General features: G+C 39.9%; 1 protein-coding gene across 1 annotated transcript in view; it reads right to left on the bottom strand.

Annotated features, from left to right (window-relative positions):
- The window catches only part of HSPA4 (heat shock protein family A (Hsp70) member 4), a 42,728-nt gene that overhangs the window by 22,914 nt on the left and 2,671 nt on the right, over positions 1-17,143 (bottom strand). Inside the window, exons 2-4 of the mRNA XM_030869640.2 lie at positions 8,916-8,973; positions 6,713-6,853; positions 4,754-4,876 (exon numbers count right to left, since the gene is read on the bottom strand). Of these exons, the coding sequence (XP_030725500.1) occupies positions 4,754-4,876; positions 6,713-6,853; positions 8,916-8,973 (322 nt within the window). The remainder of the gene's footprint in view (positions 1-4,753; positions 4,877-6,712; positions 6,854-8,915; positions 8,974-17,143) is intronic.

The raw sequence follows: 17,143 nt of genomic DNA, 5'->3' as shown, positions 1-17,143 counted from the left end.
TTCAAATCAAAATTTTAAATGTTTTTTAAAAATCATGAGTACCATAATAAAAGGGAATCTTTACCGTCAAAGAAAAGATGGAATTTTCTAAATATAACACAAAACCCAAAAGAACCGGCAGGTCAAGGTGGGAGTCCGCCGGTGGCCAGTGCTGGGTCCCAAGCCGGGGCCGGGAGATCAGTGGCACACCTGGGCCAAGGGCTGCAGCGGGCAGGGCTACTCGCTGCCTCTCGCTCGCCTGGCAGCAACAACGGCAGACATCAGTGAGGCCCGTGGGGACTGGAGGCGCAGCCCGGTGGGTGAGACGTACAGCTGTCCCTGGCTCGCTCAACCTGCGTGATGCTTTTCTCGCCAACAGTGGCTGGGTTTCACTACCTTCAAGATCTTCGTGCACCTGGCTGGCCCTGTTGGTGTTCTCTGTGCTACTGACCCTGCGTGTGGACAGCCTGGCTCCAAGCCTCTCCTGGTGAAACGTGTCTGTGCCCTTCTTCGCCGCTAACAGGCTCAGCACCTACTTCCCCACTATCATCTCCGTGCATCTCTTCCAGGACGGAGAGAGAGAAGCAGCTGGCCATGCTCAGCCTTTTCTGGGTCCTTAGAGTTCTTAGCCTCAAGTTCATTTTCAAGATGTTATTATGCCAGAAGCTGGTGGAGCAGACTCGGGAGCTCTCCTTTGACCTGATCAAGTCTCTGGTCTTCATTCTCCTGAAGCTGCTCTTGACCTGCACCTGCTGGGTCAACCAGCCTTGCAGAGGATAAGCTATTGACAGAATGCCCAAGCTGAAGTCCCTCTTCAACCACACCACTGAAGAAGTCTGGGTCTGAAAGCCAGCTGTGCCCTGCTGAGTACCCACTTTTCTCTGTACTGATCATGTCTGAAATAGTTGCCTCAGCAGGGCTACAAAGAGCAGCCTTGATCCTTAAAATGTATTCCCTCTTGGACTTCCCTGGTGGTCCAGTGGTTAAGACTCCGCACTTCCACTGCAGGGGGCACAGGTTCTATCCCTGGTCGGGGAAGTTCCACATGCCACATGGTATGGCAAAAAAAAAAGTATTCCCCTTTATTTCATGCTTTGAATAACTAATCCTAAAATGAGATCCTGATAAGAGTCCCAGGCCAGACAGTCCTGAACTCCTCTGACAGTTGTAAACTGCATATAAGTAAAATGTTCTGATGAGCTCTGAATATTTTCATGGATCCTGGGAAAGTACCCATTGTGCAAAGGCTGCCAAGCTGGACTTGGGGTTTCCCCTGGGTAGCAGCACTGACCTGGAAGCGCACTGCTCCAGCCCCCAAGACAAGACTTCCTTAGATGCTTGAGCTCTAAAAAGTGTAAACCAGCTTGTGAATCCTCCCCTGTGCCACTGGGGAAAATGGTCCTTTCTTCATTCCAGCCCAGGCAGACAAGAGTATGTTGAATAAGCATAATTGGGACTCTCTCTGGAGACTTGAAAAGAACTTGCTTTCAAGGCGCAGCTTGGGTTCCTATCCCAGCAGATGGCAGTGCCACGACTTTTCCACCACCCTGTGGCCAGCACTGTTAGCACACTGAGACAGATTTAGGCATCCCTAAGGGATCAGAGGGAGGGCAGGTGCTCTGATGCTCATAGGCACTGAGACCTACAAACACTAAGTTTACAAATGGTCTCAGCCCACCGAACTAAGGTCTTTGGTTTGATGTCAGGTGCCAAATGAGAACATCTGCTGAGATAAAAATAAGAGAATGTTTTGCTGGGGAAGAAAAGAAAAGAAAAAGGCGGGGAGGGGGGTTGATACATTTGACTCATTAAAAAATTCTAATGACCAAATGGGGAAAAATATTTGCTACTCACATCATAAAACAGCAAAGAGTTAAACTCTCTAATATTCGAAGAACTACAAATCAAAATAAAGACCATACACTCAAAATAAAATGAGGAAAGGATAGGAACATTTCACAAAAAGCAAAATACAAAATGGTTCATAAATTTTAAAATGTTCTAGCTTACCTAAAGAGTAAATATCAGCATTAAAATCACACACACTTTGCTATGATTATTTATCTATCAGAATTATTTAATATACCAATAAGCTGTGCTGGTGAGGCTGTGGTCAAACAAGCCCTCTCAGGCATCTGATATAAGTGTAAATCAGCACAAATTCTCTAAAGGGCAATTAAACAACAGCTGTTGAAGTTTAAAATACACATATCCTTTGTCCCAGCAATTGCACTTCTAGGAATTTAGCCTATAACCTACAAACTTATCACATAAGAGCAAAATGATACTTGTTAAAGTTTACTCATTGTAGTATTCTTTGCAATTAAAAAAAAAATCTGGAAGCAACCTGGATGTCCAACAAAAAGAGACTAGTTAAACAGATTATGGTACACATAAACTGCGACACTGCTCCACTAAAAGGAACGAAGCACCTCTTTACTGCTATGGAACATATATAAGGTAAATTGTCCAAAATATACTAAAAGAAAAATGAAAGTAAAAAAGGACCTATACATATTTGCCTGGGTACATAAAAACCTCTGGAAAGATCTGTAACAGGGTGGTAAAACTGGTAACCTCTAGGAAGGAAAATCTACTTTACTAGGTAACAGATGTGCTAAAGCTTCCCATATACCCTTTTACACATTTCATTTGATTTGAACACGAGGGCTACTATTACCTTCCCCCAAAAATAAAGCTTATATTTTAACAATAATCAGTTTATAAATAAAGCAAAATCCACCCAGGCCTTATTTACATAGCAATCAGATATACCATAGTACCAAAATCTAGAGCAATGACTGTGCAGAGAAGACTGTGCAGAAAAGAGTTCACAGAGGCCAGAGACCACTATCCTTAGGCCCGATGGCAAGGTTGGCCCTTTTCTGCATCTAGGAATCTGAATGATAAATAGTTCCCTAAATCAACAGAAAAATTTCCCTAAATTATAAGAGTGGTTCACTGTGCCTAAACTGTACAATGTAGTTTATGCTTTACACTTAATTTGCTTCTGGAAGTCTGGAATTTCGGTACATGCAAGGCATAACATGCCTATGTGAATGACCTCCAATAGAAATCCTGGACTCCAAGGCTCAGGCAGAACTTTGCTGGTGTATGACATTTCATACGTGCTGTCACAACTTGCTGCTGGAGGAATTAAGCACTTCTGGTCTGACTCCAATGGAAGGTGACTCTTGGAAGCTTGTATCTGGCTTCCTCCAGACATTGTCCATGTATGTTTCCCCTTTACTGATTTTATTTTGCATCCTTTCACTATAATAAATCTTAGCCGCGAATATGGCTTTATTCTGAGTCCTGTAAATTCTCCTATCAAATCACCAAAACTCTTGAGGACCCCCAACACATAACTTAATTCATCACCTTTTAACTTGATCCCAAAAGCTGGAAAAGCCACTCAGGCAGTCTTGCCATTTTACATAAATTTTACTTCTAGGGCTTCCCTGGTGGCGCAGTGGTTGAGAGTCCGCCTGCCGATGCAGGGGACACTTGTTTGTGCCCCGGTCTGGGAAGATCCCACATGCCGCGGAGCGGCTAGGCCCGTGAGCCATGGCCGCTGAGCCTGCGCGTCCGGAGCCTGTGCTCCACAACGGGAGAGGCCACAGCAGTGAGAGGCCCGCATTCCGGGGAGGAAAAAAAAATAAAAAAAATTTTTTACTTTTCCATGGAGCAAAATTCAGAATCAAAGTTAGGGCGGTAGATGGGGGGAAATGGGGACAAATCACCAAGTCCAACAGAGATTTGGGGGAAGGCAGAAACCATCTAAGAAATACAGTGCCTGTATTGAATCTGAGCTCTTTAAGGGAAGTAGCATTCTTATTCTTTGCATCCCCAAAATGTGGGTTATGAGCCATAAGCCAATTCTTCCTGACAAATGTCAGTACTACTTTACTAGATAGCCTAGAACCAAGGAATCCATCAGTCAAAAAACTGTGAGGTGAAATAAGCCACCTAACAGTCCTTGCTTTGACAACCAATGCACCAAAATTAAGACAAAAGATGCCAGTAAACAACAAGGTCCTACTGTACAGCACAGGGAACTATATCCAATATCCTGTGACAAACCATAATGGCAAAGAACATACATATGTGTAACTGAATCACTTTGCTGTAGAGAAGAAATTAACACAACACTGTAAATCAACTATACTTCAAAAAAAATTTTTTTTAATAAACAAAAATTTTAAAAGGCATAGGAGGCCAAAGAGCTAAAATATCAGATAACAGCGGCGGAATGAGGAGATTCATTGGAAAGGCCAATACAACCACCCAAATTTCAACAGTCCCTATGGACTTCACCATACTACAAGCACAAAGCTACAAACAGCCAGGCTTCCATCTAAATAGGGAAATGGAAAAGACAAGATCAAGTCTACTGCTGCCTTGCCTTTAGTGCTAGATACAACAACAGCAAAGATACAGAGATAGAAATGAAGAAAAAAACAGCATTTCTAATTGAGAGTATTCAACTAATTCAACGAACATGTGGCTACCATGTGCCAGGCACTATGCTAGGTGCTAGAAGGAATCCAGGAAGAAGTGGGCTGAGATAAGCCTTTAAACAGACAGAATAACAGAATCATGAGCAAAAACTAGGGGGCAGAAAAAAATATTCAAGAATATGAGAACTAGTTTGATGAATTCTTAAAATAACCATTACCACCTAAGACAAAAAGCAATTTTATTTTCAATTAATAGCTTTCTTCTTTCTGCTTCTTCATGCAAGATCCCAATAATGTGTAGGGATCAAACTCACCGAAACAACACAGTCCACGACAGGCTTCTTAAGAACACTTTCCGCTGTCTCCTTCAGTTTGGACAAAAGCATGGCAGTCACTTGCTCCGTGGTAAAATTTCGCTCTTCCTCCATGTATTTCACCTGCAATAAAAAACCAAAAGGATCTAAACTTAATACTTCTTCATGTCCTAAAAACCTAAAATGAATAATCTCTAAATCATCAATGGAACATTAACTCAGGAAGGAATTAAGAAAGCTAGTTTTAGAAGCGAAAACAACTTGAAGGTCACTTTTAGCTTTTTAATATGCTTGTCAAGCATGATACCTGGAGATGAGGACCACTATGTAAATGGCACGTTGTGACCACCAACAAAACTTGAAGACAATTACCTGGGCAGAAGCAAATTGGTATAGCTCACTATGACCCACACTGTCCCTCCATAAAGGGATCTGGTGGTGGAAACTATTTTACCGTCTGACGTACTGTGTGTATTTTACTTTGTTTACTGTGTTGACTTTATGATCATCGTCCCAATTAGGATCCAATCTAACGCAATGGTTTTTGTCAGATTTGTTCACTGTCATAGCCCCAACACGGAGGACAAACTTGACACAATAAATACGTGTTGAATTAAAGAATAAACAACAAACAAAGCTTCAAGATATCCTAAACCTGGATAAAGGTATGCAACTTTGACAACAGTTACAAACTTTAAATGTTGAAAAGACTGCCTAAGTAAGATAAGGTCCTATTCCACATGCCCATACTCCCCAAGTACAACCCAGACCAGAAAATGTCACTTTCTTCTTTTAGTTCCTGCTCCAACTCAACCTGAACACCACCTTCTCACTCCCCAGTCCAACCATAATTTATTCTGGTTTAGAATTTAACAGTGTCTCACTTTATTGCATGATAAAGATCGGAAAATAACCCTCCCAGTGAGCCTCTTTCAAAGCTACCTCTTCTTCCCTCATTTAAGTCTTTGTCAATTCCTCCAAGCTCATACTTGGATCCACTTGTTCCCAGGTCTTCTCCCTAGTCTCTTTCTCCTTTGGCACTTGTAACGCTTCTGACTAAATCTGCCAATACGCATCCTATTCTTTCTTGACTATAAGTATCCCCCATTTCCTCAGCTCCCTTTCCTTTTTTCCTCCTCTGCACTCCATATTTATCCATTAGCAGGCCCATTCAAACTGTACTAAAATTATTGCTGAAAATACCATAAGTAAACCCGTGATCATTTTTCAGTTATCAAAATTCTTCACTTCCAAATTCAACTGAATTCTCAGCTACAACGGCACAATTAACTACCTTTTCCCCACAATTCTCATCATCTCTTGGATTTTGAACCTGTTCCCATGATCCTTATTTCTACAAATGGGGTGTCTCAAACACCACATTTCCTCTCTCTAAACTCAGTTGCCTGAAAAGCTCAAACAACCTTCTGGATTCCTCTTACCACCTGAGTGCAAGAGAGACAAATGTGTTCACCGTACCCATCCCTCAGCCTCTAATCTTTTTTGTATGATCAGTTCACTGCATGCTTCACAAAGAGACTCTCCTAGATGTTGCAGAGATAGCAAAGACTAAACTCCATTTTCCCCAAAAGAACAACACCTTTCCAATCCTACTGTCAAGAGTATGACCACATATCTGGCGGTGACTTTAAAGTGTTGATTTCTTTGCCTGCTCCTCCGGAAGTCATTCACTAAAATCATACCAGCAAGACTGCTGCATTAGTCAACAAGACAAGTAGCAACTTCACATCATTACCACCTATCTGTCCAACCCCTATTAACAGTGCCACCTATGACTCCCAAATAAAATCCAGATTATTCAAAAACTGCCAATGGTCTTTACTAGCAAAAGACTTTCCAAAGCATTTGTAACCATTTTCATTACAACTTGAAAGTAGAATGGTATAATATACAATGACCTGTATTTCAATCATTAAGGTATTATCTTGAAAACCTTACCTTTATACCTGTTAACCCAGTGGGCAACTGCACAATATCATATGCAAGTTTAGATTTTTCTGCCTCCACAAATGGATCAGAGAATGCTCGGCCATGGAATCTTTTAAATCCTTGGACTGTGTTCTTTGCATTGGATATTACCTAAGAAAAAGTGTATCAGAGTCAAAGAGTGGAAAGACTAATAGCAATGAAATTATGAAAAAAAAAATTCAACAATCTCAGGATTAAATTAGAATCATTTTCCTTCTGAGTTAGTTTTCTTTAGCACTAAACCTTTCTGAACGATGCCTGCTAGCTTGTGAAGTGAGGAGTGAGGGACCTGTACAGGTCACATGCAGGGCTAGGACCGGAGCCCAGATTGCCTTACTTCCTCATGAAGACAGGTCATTACCCTTATAAAAGTATTCTCTGTTCTTAAACTTCTAACAAACATTTACATAAAATAATTTTTATCTTTTAAAAATTACCCGTAGTTTGTTATTTGAACTTTCCAGGGGCCAATCTGGCAGTATGTATCAATTCAGTTATTCTAGTGAAGAAAACTTACCATAATGGAAAAAAAGATGACACTAAGCCCACAAAGCTAATGCAAATAAACTGATAGAGCATTATTTATCACAGCAGAAAACTGCAAAGAGCCTAGAGGGTAAATGACAGGAGAATGGGTAAATAAATTATGGCATATCCATACAATGGTTAATATTATTTTAGAAGTCTGGAGACAAGTATCTATATGATATGATGTCACTTTCTTGGGGTGGGGAGAAAAACATTTATATGCTTAGAAAGAGTACAAAAGGTTACACATTAAGATATTAACAGTGATTTTTGGATAATGGTAGTATGCTAACTTCTAAATTCCTCACACTTTTACATCTATATTTTCTAATTTCTCTAGAATAAAGTATTATAATTTATGGGAAAAAATGCTGGCAAAGGACATTCAAAAAATTTAAGAATGAACTTCTGCTTAAGACTTATAGGCTCCTCTTCCCAATGCAGAAGTTAAGTGCAACAAGTCCCAAGGAAAAACAGCAGAGCTCCTCTGCATCAGCAATGTCAAAAGGCACAACAGAAGTTCTTTTGTAAAACAATATGAGGGCTCCAAAGTCAGGCCCTGTTTCAGTAAGCTGCCAAGTAGAAACTCAGTATCACAATAACTATGTCAACCTAGAACTAGGCAGCCAGTTTAGCACAATAACTATTCTCAATAATGAAAGCAAGTTTAAAAACAAGAAGAATTCACTGGACTTTTTAGAAGGAAAGACGTTTCAAAACAGCTCTGTACTTGCTATCTACTGTCTCCTAAAACATGTTGAACTTTCTGAAAATGAGATTATAAAACACCCAATTTAATTAAACTGGCCAAGCACAATTTTCTTGGGCTTATAAATCTTAGGCGCTGCCTGGTCCAGAAAAAGAAACAGTTATTCATTCTATACGTTGCTCCAGATTGAACTATTAAAACATCTAACATGCAACTCCTTAATTTTACAGCAACCTCAGACACTCAGGGAAATAGAACTCTTCAGGTTCTGCTGCTCTGGTTACAGAGGAACCAGCAAATATGTCAGGTTCCTGGTTTAAAAGTAAACTAATGGTAAGTGTGCTTCTACAAGTATGTTTTCCTTCCTTGAGAACCTTGATCAACACTGACCTTAAATATGAATAAGATGAAGACAGAACAAGACACTTTAACGAGCATTTAAAATACCCAGGAAAGGGCTTCCCTGGTGGCGCAGTGGTTGAGGGTCCGCCTGCCAATGCAGGGGACGTGGGTTTGTGCCCCGGTCCGGGAGGGTCCCGCATGCCGCGGAGCGGCTAGGCCCGTGAACCATGGCCACTGAGCCTGCGCGTCCGGAGCCTGTGCTCCTTAACGGGAGAGGCCACAGCAGTGAGGAGCCCACGTACCACAAAAAAATAAAATAAAATAAAATACCCAGGAAAAAATTCAAAAAATAAAATACCCAGGAACAAGCAAACATCCTAGCACTTTGCATTAAACAGATTATACATGTTCATGCTATTTTAAAAAGCTATTTGCTTCTCACTCAAGTACGTTAAGAAGGATCAGGTTCATCTCTCAGTTGTACACCCAGGGGCTCACAGTGGTGGGCACATAATGGGCACTGAAATACTTGCTGAATGGGAAGGATGGACAAACCACAGAAGAAAGTCACTTTAGGGAAAAACAAAGTTCTACCTGGCTTTTAGCTGCTGCTCCAATTGAACGATTCTTAGGACCAAAAGAAATGCAAGCCCTAGAAGACAAAACAAACATTTAAACATCAAACCTTACTGCAATTATTACATCTAAAACCAAAGCAGGCAAGGACTTCCCTGGTGGTCCAGTGGTTAAGACTCCGCGCTCCCACTGCAGTGGGGGGGAAGGTTCGATCCCTGTTTACGGAACTAAGATCCCAAAAGCCTCGCAGCACAGCAAAAAAATCTGCTTAGCCGAAAAGCCCTATTTTTGTTAACTGCACACAGTAAGTCTATGATTTTGACCTTTCTACTGAGTAAACTGTCCATGGAATGCGCTGCTTCTTAGAATAATGGGAGTTCATCACTTAGATGTTGAAGTACAAGTTTGGTATGACCATCTGTCTGAAATACTGGAGAGAGGTGGACTAACCAGTCTCCACTGTCCTCTAATTCTTCAAGCCTGGTGTTCAAAATTCCAATGTAAAATAGTATACCCTCATATCAATACATCAATAAAATGTTCTTTGTGTTTAGAACAGCTCATAACTTCACCAAGAGAATAGTCTATAAACCCTGAAAACAACGCTTGTCCTATTGTGAATATTGAATACATAAAAAGTTATTTTTCTAGAACTAGTTTCCAAGGACTCAATTTCTTTTTTTTTTTTTTAAAGACTCAATTTCTGACAAGGAACTTCATTCCCACTTCTGAACACATTCTTCCAAATCAATTCATACACTGCTTGCTGGTTTGATGTATATGCTGCTTATTTTAGAAAGCAAAATTGAAACTTGCTTAAAAACTTTAAAACACTGTGTTTAAGCTTAAAAAGTCAGTTATTTTGGAGTTGATGTTTTTGCTATCATGGCCTCCATGCTTCCCCCTGTTTTTCACTCTGGAACCTTGGATATATTTGTCATCTCCCTTTCCAGTAGCTGATTTCTCTCAAGCTAAAATAAGATCAAATTCACCCATGCCACCCCCAAAAAATCCAAAAGACAAAGCTCTTCCCAGAGTCCATTTCTCCCTCAGGTTAGTAAAGCCTTCTCTTCCTCCTACTTAATAACAATGACTGCATAAATTGCCTATATGCACCATCTCATTTAATCCTCATAAGCACCCTATCTTATTCCCACTTTATAGGAGAGGAAACTGAGTCCAAAAAGGTATTAATAAGTAAATTTGTCCAGAGTCATACAATCTGAAAGCAATGGGAGTCAGGACTATAGATCGTTTCTCCATACTTCACACTCTAGCTAGCTTTGACCCTCTCTCTATCCCCCCTGGACCCCTAATTCTTCGAATTTAGTGGAACGAGTAAGAATGAGAGCTCTGCAGCCATACTGCCTTGGTCCAAATCTGACCGCACTAGATGACCTACTAATTAAGTAGAACTGTTTTACTTAAACTTACCAGCCTTGTACAAACTGGCAGAATGCTCAGCCTCTCTGTGCCTCAGTGGTCCTTTCCAAACAATGGTGCAAGAGTCCCTGTGAGCCAATCTCCCAGAAAAGTTACAAGCAGCTATGCCCTGAATAAATGACACAGCCTGGAATTTCATCAGATTTCCTATGAGCCCTAAGCTCTATGGGCCTAGAACATGCTGAGGGGTAGCCCCTCTAGAGCACAGGTATCAAGCTCAGCCTTTCTGCAAATATACCACCTATCACTTAAAAAAAAAAAAAATCCTGAGTACCACTTAAATGTCTCCCCTATTACAGCCCTTTAGGAAATTGCCCACCGTAATCTTACCTACTCCATTCACCCTGTCCACTCCTTCTAGCCTATGCATGCAAACCTACATCTTTCTAAAAGCCACCAGATCTGAATTTCTAACATGCATCCCACCAATAACTCAATCCCAACATAACTAAAAGCCAACATTATTTATCTTCCATTGTTTCCTGCAGCCCTGTTTTCAAGCCTTCATCTCCTCAAAACAATACTAGCTCTAAGAATGAAAAAATTAATGTTCCCAACTTTATTGTATGTCTGTTGAAGGGTTAATTTCCTATTCTACCTTGGTAACTCTGAATCTGTCTTGCTTCTAATTACCTTCCAAACAAAAACATTACCAGCAAATAGGGTCCAGATTCCGTAATGTAGAACCTAAGGCCTCTCACAATCCCAACCCCACCCCCATTTTCCAGGTGCAATCTCAAGCACACAGTGCCCCAACACAAGTCAAACAGTCTTCCAATCCTCCTGCTTTGCTCTACCACTTTTGCCACCTGAAATGCCCTGGTCCTTCTAAATCTCACTCATTCTCCAGAGACATCACACACTTGTGATGCCTTCCCAATCCCTCTCAAGTAAAAATTGTTACTACCTCTTAAAACTTATTAGACTTGGCTTAAAACTTACTGGACTTTGGGCAATGTGAATGTAGAACATTTCCATCATCACACAATGTTCTACTGTACGGAGCTGCTCTAGGTAATATTCTCTTTGAAGTCAGTTAACATTTTTACTTACTCTTAAAATCTACATATGCCTTAGAAGTAATAGATAGGAAATGGTTCGTATATCTTGAAAAGCTAAATAAAAGTTTGTCTCAGTTCAAATTATTCATCCTTTTATTCGTCTATATATGCACACACTACAAACAGTTCCCAACTTCTTACAAAGCAATCAAATGTAACTAATGGAACATCAATCTTTACCACATAATATGGCAATTACACCTCAAACAAGGCATAACTCTTGCAAAGTATGGGCAGAATTCACACTTTTCTTATCGTATTATAGAAAATCATTAATATATTATTACATAATTCTTACATTCTAAAAAAAGTTCTATAACAAGCCAACTAGTACATTAAAGAAAGGAATCCTTAGCTTTTCCACTTTATGGTCAATTTGATTGAGTTGAACACATGTACAGTAAAAAGAGCTCAGGCTCTAGAATTAGACAGTATGGGTCTGTCTGAATCCCTTCTCTACCTTTCTAGCTGTGTGACCTGTTAATTAACTGCTCTGAAATTCAATTTGTTCATCTCTAAAATGGGGGAAATTACCGCACCTATGTAATATGGTTGCTATAAGGATTAAATTTGTTGATCCACTTTTAAAGGACATTTATCAGAGACTGGCACATCATAAATAACATTATATATTACTAAACCTCCAATGATACCTTGGTCTGAGTTTCATACAAAAAATATATACCGGGACTTCCCTGGTGGCGCAGTGGTTGAGAGTCCACCTACCGATGCAGGGGACGCAGGTTCGTACCCCGGTCCAGGAAGACCCCACGTGCCGCGGAGTGGCTGGGCCCGTGAGCCATGGCCACTGAGCCTGAAGCCTGTACTCCGCAACGGGAGAGGCCACGGCAGTGAGAGGCCCACGTACCGCAAAAAAAAATATATATATATACATACACACACACACACACACACACACACACATATATATATATGGGTATATATATATATATATACACACACACACACACACACACACACATATATATACACACCAACTAGGGAGTTCCCTGGTGGCCTAGTGGTTAGGATTCTGGGCTTTCACTGCCATAGCCTGGGTCTAATCCCTGGTTGGGGAACTGAGATCCCACAAGACACAGGGCACAGACAAAAAAAGAAAAAAAAAAAAAAACCAGAACAAACCAAAAATATATCAACTAGTTTGCTATGTAAATTGTGCTTCACCTTCTCAAACTATCCACTAAAACCCACTCAGCCATCTTTAAAATCATGAGGAATAAAAAGTTCTACCATTTCCTTTTCAAAAGGACAACTGAGGGCTTCCCTGGCGGCGCAGTGGTTGAGAGTCCGCCTGCCGATGCAGGGGACACGGGTTCATGCCCCGGTCCGGGAAGATCCCACATGCCGCAGAGCGGCTGGGCCCGTGAGCCATGGCCGCTGAGCCTGCGCGTCCAGAGCCTGTGCTCCACAACGGCGGAGGCCACAACAGTGAGAGGCTCGCGTACCGCAAAAAAAAAAAAAACGACGACTGAATGAGGGTAGATATGTTAAACAGCACAAATTGAAAGGGTTTTTAAAGTAAAAGCTTACATAAAGAAATCTAATATTTAAATGTGAAAAAGGCCCAAAAAGATTACGTCAAATTTTAGGGCCAACGCTAGAACCTATTCCGTGCTTTCTAGTGCAAGCTCATCGTAGAAAATTAGAAAAGTGTAAAAAAGAACATAGGGATTATCAGTAACTCTACAACCAACACCCTCCTACCAGAGACGGCCATTACTATTTAGGTAAATACTGCTATGCAATCCTAATAAATTAAGTAATTCTTTTAAAAAGAGAAGCTAAATACCCCCATTAAGTTTGTTTCTCCTCAACAAACACTCTAAAAAATCTTCAGTGTCTGAATGATTCTGTCAGGATTTGGATAGGGAACAGATATTTAACGGAAATATGTATTGATACTATTTCCCACTCACCAGGAAATTCCAAATTTTCACATAGCCTGCATGCAATCCCTATGTAGGAAGCCTCTCTTTCATCCAAGCAGGTAAAGCTCCCTTGTCCCACGGCTTTCATTTTTGAGCCTTCATATGCCAGGCAGTGTGCTAAGCATTCTACACTTGATTCTCCCAAATACTCTAAGACAAGAACTATTACTGACCCAATTTTGTAAATGAAGAACTGAATAAAGGCAAGTTAATGTGCCCAGAAACATAACTAGTACTAGAGCTCAGGATTCAAAATCAGGACTACCAAACTCCAAGTCCCACACATACATTTTTTTTTTAACCTTTTTTTTTTTTTTTTTTTGGCTGCATCCTCCTTGCAGCACACAGGCTTCTCTCTAGTTGCAGCACGCAGGCTCCAGAGAACGTGGGTTCTGTAGTTTGCAGCACGCAGGCTCTGGCGTTGAGGCGCCCAAGCTTAGTAGTTGTGGCGTGTGGGCTTAGTTGTCCCACTACACGTGGGATCTTAGTTCCATGACCAGGGATCGAACCCGCAACCCTTGCACTGGAAGGCAGACTCTTTACCACTGGACCACCAGGGAAGTCCCCATACATACTTTTGTACTGCCTACCAAACCCTCTAGATTTATTCCTACTTCTATACCTTCACCAGACTGTCCCAATCCTTTCTTCATGTATTCTAATCCTGTTTGCTCAAGTCCCACTCCTGCCTTTCCTTATCACTCTATCTCCCACAGATATGACTTGTCCTCTGAACTTGTATAATTAAGGTCTATATTTAATAACCTTGCCCATAATTGTACTCTCTATTCTTATTCTATTTACTGTTGCTTTACGTCATTCATATTTCCAACTAGAATGATTACATCTCCACAGCAGGACTCTATCTTACACTTCCTCTATACTTTACACAAGGCCAAGTTAATGCTGCTAAAAATGGCAGTACTCAAGACACTTGCTACTTGACTGATATTACCTTTTCTCCATTCCAAATTACAGGCTGACATTACACAAAGTTAATTTAAATCAAGTTCAAAACTTTTCTGTTCTAATCTTTAAGTCCTAGAAATAATCATCTTTTTAAACCAGAGAATAGCCGTTGTTCTCTTTCCTGGGTAAAAGATACCACTGACCAAACATTTATGGATATTCTGATAGGATGTTATGAACAGCTGCAACCAGCACGGATCCTTAAAAGGTACAGTTTCACGTTTATAAGTGTGTGTAGGACCGCTCTCAGAATATTCAGACAGCTGTTACTCTAATTCAATTTCTTAAACAATATAAGAAAATGAGTTTTTCAGAGAAACTACAATAGTATTTAGACTATCAAGTAAGAGAAGCAGGCAAGACTGGCATGGAAATGGTTATTAGGTTAATCAGACTACCCCACGGTCACTGCCTTAGCCCAGAGCTAGAAAATACCCAAAACAGTTGATATCGAACAGATCAAACAACTCATACTAGCAAGATATGCAGTTCCTTAAGAACCACAAACTCCTGAGTCAGTAAGATTTACACATTAAAAGCTACATATTTGATAAACCCTAAAGGCAAACTTCCATAGATTTAATTTTACTGTCCCAATATATGGTCCATTAATGAACAGAATTAATAAAATATACAAAAAGGTAATAATAACAATATGAGCAAATAATTGGGCAGTATTTACTATGTAACAGGCATTATGCTAAATATTTTATATAACTCATAATCCTCACAAACCCCAGTGAAACAGAGAAATCACTTACGTTCCTGGTTTAAATTAATCCCTTAAATTTTTGTAAAGTATTCTGGCAATAGGTACTGAAATTTTAAGCATATATATCCTTTCACCAATTTCACATCTTGAAATCTATCCAACAAAAATAAAAGTATTAACATGTAAACATAAATATAAAAGACTTGTTGAAGACTATTTCTAATTGCAAAAATTTAGAAACAAGCTGAACATCTGAGGAAAGCATGTTAAAGCCATAGTATGGACTATTATGTACTTAAGGAGGTAAATTCATATTTACTGACTCTGAAAGATGTCTAAAATATAAGTGAAAGAAAATAATTACAAAATATAGTATGATCCTATTTGTTTATATGGGCACACACATCCCCACATATATTTGTAGAAGTCTAGAAAAACTTATGCAAGGATAGACAGCAAACAGCAAATAATTAGAAACAATTTTACTTAGCACTTTATTTTTGTTGTTGTTGCTAAAGCAAACAAGTATTTTATGAAGTCAGAAAAAGTTTTAATTTAGGAAACCCAATTTAGAACCTGATGACATAAAGTTCCTGTAGATTACACCTACCAATTCTATATACAAAGTTGTATTTTAGTTCTTAAATGAGTCTAAGAAACTACTTTGATAACCTCAATTAGACATGAGAAGTGTTAGCAATCTGAAGCTTTAGTTAACCAATCAACTTTCCTATTCACTGAAACCAAAAGATCCAGTCATCCTGACACGCTTAGATCTACAACGTGTAAAGATATTCACTCCATAGAGGAACACTTTTCTTGCACAAATAAGGTATCAGATATTAATCTGCCAGTTAGCCAGAACCCACCTTACTTTCAGCTTTTGCTCCCAAGGGCAGTTATTAACAGACAATTTCATCTCTTCAAATTCCTAATATACTGTTTTATGAGGAACTAAGTCCATGAAAATGATAACTATTCATACACAAAATTATCTTCTTAGGTAACTCATATCTACCCTATAAATTTTGTACAGTACGGCCCAATTAACTCCTGTAATGTTTGGCAGTCCGTTAACATTTTTATTCCAAAGAAGCTTTAAGGTTGTACTCTTTCTAGTGTAATAATCCAACTAAATATAAAAATAGGCTTTCCATCTTATTCCAAAGCCTATGGTCATGAAATATCAACACGACACTCATAAGTTAAAACTCCAAAGTTTATCTCTAAGCCGCCCACACTTTTCTCCCATGCTTCCACACTGGTGGAGAGCAACATAAACTCCCACGTGGACCAAATGATTGCAATATCCTCCTAAGCATCATCCGGCTTCTTCTCTTGCCCTTCTCAAATAAATTCGTTCTCCATAAAAAAGCCAATCACATCTTTAAAATATCAATTGGATCACCTCCCACAGCACCTAGATAAAAATCTTTAACATGATTTACAAAGCCCTGCCATAATCTAACCTGTCTTGCCTAACTTCTCTGCAGATTCAATTCACAGCATTTTTTCAAGTGGCTATAATCCTCTCAGTCTGTCAAGTGTGCCTCAGTTCTTCCTCACTTGCTATTCCTTCTGCCTGGAACAACTCTTCCTCGCTCCCACCACGAACCTCCATGGTAAAACCCTACTCATCCTCTGCGTTTCATCTTAAATGACACTTCTTTAAGAAGCACCTTCCATCACCACCCCATATCCAATTTAAATTAGGTCCCCGTCATTGCTTTCCGTACTTTCCCATCTGGACCTTTACCACAGTCAGTAATTACATATTTGTTTAGCATCTGGTTTTCTCCACTAGCCATGTCCATGACGGCAGGATCTTACTTGTTTATCAGAGTACCTTTAGTGCTTAGCACAACAGCTGGCATATTAGAAGCTACTCATTATCTGCTGAAATGAAAGGAAGCCTAAATTTGGTGGGAAAGCAAGGGTCTCTTCTAGGTAAGGCTCAACTGGCTCCTCAAAAATGGAATTCAAATCCTGTTGCACCCACAATTTTAAATGAGTTACTTTCACTATACCCAGCCCTCCAGAACCTGCATCTCATTCCACTCTCACACTAAAACAAACCTATCTCACATTCCCTGTGTACCTCTGAGATATAAA

The sequence above is a fragment of the Globicephala melas genome, chromosome 3 (genome assembly GCF_963455315.2).
Source record: "Globicephala melas chromosome 3, mGloMel1.2, whole genome shotgun sequence".
Lineage (NCBI taxonomy): Eukaryota > Metazoa > Chordata > Mammalia > Artiodactyla > Delphinidae > Globicephala > Globicephala melas.
The sequence above is the reverse complement of the archived record's forward strand: the minus strand, read 5'-3'. Positions and strand labels throughout refer to the sequence as shown.